Source organism: Hyalella azteca, unplaced genomic scaffold, assembly GCF_000764305.2.
Source record: "Hyalella azteca isolate HAZT.00-mixed unplaced genomic scaffold, Hazt_2.0.2 contig16973, whole genome shotgun sequence".
In the NCBI taxonomy this organism is placed as follows: Eukaryota; Metazoa; Arthropoda; class Malacostraca; order Amphipoda; family Hyalellidae; genus Hyalella; species Hyalella azteca.
The window spans coordinates 1236-7939 of NW_025946777.1; the positions used below are offsets into that span (position 1 = coordinate 1236).

The 6704-nt window shown below is 38.6% G+C and overlaps 1 protein-coding gene across 1 annotated transcript; it reads left to right on the plus strand.

The window, feature by feature from the left end:
• Positions 1 to 3220: 3220 nt before the first annotated feature.
• LOC125179368 lies at positions 3221 to 6031 on the plus strand. Its single transcript, XM_047885115.1, has 2 exons — positions 3221 to 5627; positions 5793 to 6031. Exons 1-2 carry the CDS (start codon positions 3272 to 3274, stop codon positions 5873 to 5875), a joined length of 2439 nt encoding a protein of 812 aa, XP_047741071.1. The 5' UTR covers positions 3221 to 3271; the 3' UTR covers positions 5876 to 6031.
• The last annotated feature ends 673 nt before the right edge of the window (positions 6032 to 6704 follow it).

Sequence of the window (6704 nt, forward strand, 5' to 3'; positions counted from 1 at the left end):
ACACACATCAATAACAGCTATAAAAATAATACACATTAATAGCAGCTATAACAACAACATACACATTAATAGCAGCTATAACAACAACATACACATCAATAACAGCTATAACAATAAAACACACACATCAATAAAAGCTATAACAATAACACTCATCGTCAACTACAGCAGCGATAACACCAACAATATTGCATGAACAACAACTGTAACTACAACAATAACAGCAGCGTTACAATAACAATGATCCAATAATCAGCCGGAGAACAGAAATGAACACATTTTTCAGAACGCAAAACTTAAGAATAACGAAAAGAATATAAACAAACTGTCGAAAAACTTTTTCGAAAACATGACTGAGAATCCTACTTCCAGTTTAAGCGAACCTAATTCAGACTTCCAAGGAACTTTTAAATTCCCACAACATGATTCAAGCAAAGAAAAAGGTAATATCGATCGACAACCGGGAATTTTTTCAGGGAAAACCCGCATCAGATTACAGAGTTCGGATGAACATCAAGATGCCTTTGTGCGATCACATTCTTACCGAGGTCAAAGGAACTCTGGCAACCTGATATTAAATCAGCCTGTTGGCCGCATTAATGATAAATTAATCATTAATGATAAACTTGTGCCACAGAGCACAAGTTTATTGGAACTAGAAAAAATAAGCGCAGATGGAACTTTGGACAACCAAAGAAACAATTTTAAAGTTGAAAAAATACAAAGTAATTACCCCGTGTCAACACAATACGATGGGAACACAGATACACATAATGATAACAGTTTTACATCTATTGACGAGCTTTCTGTCGTGAAACAGGAGAATTTGTCTCCTGAACCTCATATATACGAGTTCGGTCGAGGCTTGGACCACAGGGATCCTGTCTTCTGGCGCTCCGCTGCCTCTTTCCATGACGAGAAAGAAAGAGATTTTAGTAGAAATGTAAGTGTGAATGATAACGGCCATAATGGTAGTGTGGAGGGTAGCGGCAACAATGATAGTGTGAACAACGGTAGCATTGACAGCGGTAGCGGGAACATTGGTAGCTTGGGCAATGGTAGCGCGAACAGTGGTAGTGTGAATAATGGTAGCGGGAACAGTGGTAGTGTAAATGATGTTAGCGGGAACAGTGGTACTGTAAATGATGTTAGCGGGAACAGTGGTACTGTAAATAATGGCAGCAGGAACAGTGGTAGTGTAAATAATGGTAGCGGGAAAAGTGGTAGCTTGGCCAATGGTAGCGTGAACAATGATAGTTCTTTCATCAAGGCTCATGACACAAAAGTCGAAAATGAACCTAGTTTTTCGCGTAATATTCTGCGTGCATCTCCACCGTCTACGAAAAACACGAAAAGTTTAATTGAAAACCTACGAAGAAAAATGTTCGACATTTTCCCTGAGAGAAACGAACATAATTTAGAACTTGAACAATCAACACCTGAGAAAATCGATGAACAGAAATTTGTTTCAATATTCACTGACAAGAATGTCCACGATATCCACCTCCGAAATGTTCAAAATGCCGCAAATTCAAAATCTCATGAAGCATCCATTATGAAGCTAACGGGTGTTCCTTTAAACTCGATGTTCACATTCCCCAATAATGGCTTTCAAGCAAACATTTTTCACACAAATTTCAGTGGAACTCCATTACCTTCACCGTTTTTATCTAGCATAATTACGAGATTGCCTCCTCAAAAGAAATGTTTCCAAGGCAAACATTCTTGGTTCTGCCTCCCTGAACTTCAGACATTACAGCCTAACTTTGATGTTGAACATCAAGGTTTAGCTGTGATGGAACCACATGCCGGTGATTCAAACAAATTTACAATCAAACCAGAGGCGAATAAAGAAACTTGGCCCCAACAAGCAACAGACTCGCGAATTTTAAACAACACTGAAACGCAAAACAAGTTACAATTCGACTTAAAATCAAAAATTATTTCTAATATAGTTCCGATCTCAACTTTGGACCTAAGTCCGAACTATTCTAACTCACAGTCAAACAATTCAAATATCACTCAAAATGAACTAAATTCAGGTTGTTTCGGCCACAACTGCGAAGCGAATCTAGCATCAAATTCTTTTAAAATGGAAGCAAACCCAACATCTACTTTGCTTGATGTGAAATCACCATCGACCGCTTCATCCACGAATATAAAAACTGAAAAAACTTTATCTGAATCAATTCAATTTAAAAACGACCATCCGCATCTCATGCAGAAGGACTCAAAGCTTGTAAGAAAACTTTCGACCAACGGGTATGCGAAATGTGACCATCCTTTCCATTCATGGATATGCGTTGGAATTGGGAGAAATGGGTCGACAGAAAATAATCGTGCTTCTGGCGAAAAAAATGTCGTAAGTATTGAAAAAGTTCCAATATCTTCAAACTTTCATCACAATGACACGGATCACACAAAACCAACAGAAAACCTAAAAGTCCTTGAACATACTTCATCAGAACTGAGTTCTCAATTGAGTAAGTCCGACCCTAAATGTTCACATGCTTTTCGCAGGTGGTTATGTCCAGAAAATCAGGTTGTTTTTAGTAAATTGTCAACTTCTAGTCCCGCGAAAGATCTATTCCTACAAATTCATTCCTCTACTGAATCACCGGCACACATTTCCAATCGCGGAGATACCTTTGATTTCGCAATATTAAATAACAATCCTTTGAAATCAATGGCACAAAAACCAATTCAAAGTGAGAAGCTCGCTAAAGAATCGCAAATAAAAAGTTCATCTAAAGTTGACACTCCCATTAATGGACAGTTTGAATCGCCTCCACTAGAAGTTGAGAAATCTGACTTTGACGAGCGCCCTTCAATAAATAAAATGGTAATAATGTCATCACAATCAAATAATAAAAATATTAACCCTCCTCCAAAAAGAAATGAGAAACCGAACTCGACTGGAACTGGAGACCATGGAAATAGCGCGGAGAAATTAAAATGCTCCCACCCTTTCCACGCATGGTTGTGCCAAAAACCAATCCGAAATCGGTTATCATCTTTGGCAGTTCCCACAAAACTGCGAATTAATTTTGATTTGAAACAATCTATGTCTAATTCCGATGAAAGACCTCATTCAGAACAATCAACAACCACCACATTAGACCTTAATCCGGAAATTTTTGTTGCCACAACAACCTCGCCAACAAAACCAAAAAATGCACCAGAACCTAAGATTATCGGTGGAAATGTCGCTAAAGATTCCTCAATCAGAGTTTCTCATAATGACATTTGTAAACATCCCTGGCATTCCTGGATGTGCCTTCCCACGCACTCCAAAACGTCTACTGAACACTCGCAATCACTTCCAATAAGAAATTCAAGTCGCAAAGATTCTCCAGGAAATATCACAACTAAATCATTTACTTCAAATGTCGACAGCGATACCTCAGCTTCTAAAGAACTCTGTTCCCACCCTTTTCACTCCCAATCTCGGTCATGCCAAGAAAATGCAAAGCACTCTACGCATTCCAATACTGAACTTTCTGCGGACGTTCTATCTTCATCTTCAGGGCCAGAACAATTCCAAGTATCGCTCTTTCTGCGCAGCAACTTCGTAACATCAACTTCAGCTCCCACCTTCTCAACGACATCGCGGGTTCCGAAAAAACAAAATGACAAAGATGAAAAAGTTTTGCAAACTACTGGAAAATTGGAAGTTGGTCATAACCCGATTACCGCAGTGGAAATATCTGAAAAGCTACACCAGCCTTCATTGGTCACTCAAACTACCGATTCGTTCAAAAAGGATGATCCCTGTTTGCATGCTTTTCATTCCTATTTGTGTGAAAGAATTCCAACTACATCACCTATGCCTATGCCAAGTGTTGTACCTCCATTGCCACTAGCACCTCTACCTTTGCCTTCACTAAACATAGGTAAAACTTTAGAAGAAGATAACCCTGAACTCACGCCAGTCAAGTATCCAAAAGTTGATAAGTGTAGCCATCCTTTCCACTCCTGGCTATGCACTGTAGCGGAAAAGTTGAGTTCGGATACAAATAAAAGTCTGGGTGGAGACGACTCTTTGATTGACAGTGATAGGTTCTTACTGAAAACTTCAAACTTACCGAACATTCGCGAACTGCCACTCGACGACGGAAGTTCTACAACACAAAGCGACGATTTCTCCGAAAACTATCATTACTTGAACGCTGCACAATTGGCCTATTCAACCAAACACTGGGAAGACTTGAAAAATTCCAATTCATACGCGAATTTTGCAACAACCACGTCTCGCCCCATTCGCGTGTTGACCACTTCACCACCCAGTCCAAGGATAGGTGCTAGAGTAGTACCTACCCTTCCTTCTTTGGTTGAGAAGGAAGAGGATGAGTCTACTCCCAACCCCACGACACCTCTAGGGTTCTCTTTTGTGGACTCACGAGGGGAGTTTACACGGACAGCGCCCTTTAACATCCATTATGACCTATTCAATCCACCAGTACCTATCAGCTTCAGCGCACATGATGCATCAGCATTACCTCCTCGTCCCATTAGAGAAGTCGGTAGAAAGTCTCGGTCCGAACTTACCAGGCTAATTCAACGGAACGAAAACCTTCGAACGGCAGGCAACAAGCACGACAAATATTCTTTGAATATAACTTCAAAAACTCAACTAACTTCCCCTGTTCACTTTTCTTCCATGCAAGTCCCGGATGCAGGGTCTCGTTTAGAAGTCGAAGGTGGATTCAGTCCAAGTTCCCATTTTGGGATCTACCGCTTTCAGCCTTCGCATTTTCTCCCATTTCCTTCAATTACTAACCAGCAAAACTTTACGATTAACGACAGAGAACCAACGATTATTATTGAATCTCATTTTTCCGACAGTGTTCCCAGTTCAACGATGGCAGATGACGAATCTTTTGTCGTTGAAAGACACCAGACAGGAAATGCAAATGAAGAGAAAACTACAACCTCAGGAATATATCGAAGCGTTTCACCGGACTCTGTATCTCCTCTAAGAGAGAATCATGATTTTGGATCCCAAACGCTCGAATTGGAAATATTGTGGCCAACTTCAGACGGTTCCAGGTCAGAAGGAAGCACCTCGTTAGGGATGAAATCACTTAATCAAGCAACTAAATTCATGCCATCCACACGGGACAGGCGGAATGACGGCGATTCTCAACGAAATTTCGTGCCGTCTAACTTTCCTGGTTTGAGAGACGCTTCACGCATGCGCCATATTCTTGGACAAACCTTTAAGGACAAAGATTTAGGCAGATCTCAATTTAAAATTGAAAATACTTTCCATGTAGATTCAAGTAAGATAAATAGTTCTGTTCTACCAGGAAAGATTTCCCGATATTCCCGGCACCCACTTGACGATAGGCCCCAATTACCGTTGGACTCAAAATTGGATTGGCGATTCCCGCCAGCAAATCAAGCACTTCCGCTGCCTATGACGGGTAGAGGAAATAGTTTTCTTCGGGATTTTTCTAGCGGTGCTGCATCAGAATCGCAGGATTTTTCTAGTGGTTCAATATCAGAACCGCAGGATTTTTCTAGAGGTTCAATTTCAGAACCGCAGGATTTTTCTAGAGGTTCAATTTCAGAACCGCAGGATTTTTCTAGAGGTTCAATTTCGGAACCGCAGGGTGTTTTTAGAGGTTCAATTTCGGAACCGCAGGATTTTTCTAGAGGTTCAATATCAGAACCGCAAGATTTTTCTAGAGGTTTAATTTCGGAACCGCTGGATTTTTCTAGAGGCTCAATTTTGGAACCGCTGGATTTTTCTAGAGGTTAAATTTCAGAACCGCAGGATGTTTTCAGAGGTGCAGCATCAGAACCATCTGAGTTTCTCCTTCCTCCTCCTTTTCCCTCAGAAAATTTTGATCAAATCCTCAATCGAAGTTGAATTCAAAAATTATTTCGCTTAAAAATGTATATCCTGTATTCATCATTAAATATACCTTCTGATTAGCTAGACAGTCTTGACTGTAGTTAGATATCCTGCAACTAGATTCTAGATAATTTTGTAGCGAATAATTTGAGAACTGAAGATAAATATGAAATAATTGCTTGCTCTCTATGCTATTTGATTGATTATTTTCTTATTGTTGATTGATCGTTAATTATCTGTTATATTATTGAATAAGATATAGGTTTATCCTCGAAACGATAATGTGACATTTGTATAAAAATGCTGGTCAATCTTACGTCTAATTTTAAGGCGATAAGTGATAAAGTGTTTGTTGATTTACAAGTTAATTGCTTAATTTCTGCAACTTGGTGATAAGTAGATTTTTGCTTTTGTTTATAAAGTATTTTTTGACACATCTATTGCCGTTATTATTCTTCTTATTTCTCTTTCCAATTTAATCTCTATTTTTAATGTTAAATATTTTGTGATCTTTTTCAAATACCAATAATAAAGTCAAATATTTTTTAACACCAATAATGGTGTTAAGCTCGATGAATAATGCTTCAATAATAAATAATTTTGCTGCATTCAGGAAAAAATTTCTATACGACAATAGGCATCGAAAGAATTTAATTCAATATTAAACAACCATGATCATTAAAATGTATTTGTTATTGTGAAATTTGTAATGATGGAGAAATAAATCGAATATCGAATTATGTCTATGTTATGTTAAAAGAACCATTAAGACCAAACCTAATAAAATAGTTGTTTATTATTGCCTCTGAATATTTTTGTTATAATTATCAATAAATAATATTGT

Bases quoted from the DNA above. Each gene is read 5' to 3' on its own strand.
- LOC125179368 (XM_047885115.1), top strand. From the start codon at position 3,272: ATGTGCCTTCCCACGCACTCCAAAACGTCTACTGAACACTCGCAATCA. The intron at 5,628-5,792 runs GTTCAATTTCGG...ATGTTTTCAGAG, and splicing joins ACCGCAGGGTGTTTTTAGAG to GTGCAGCATCAGAACCATCT.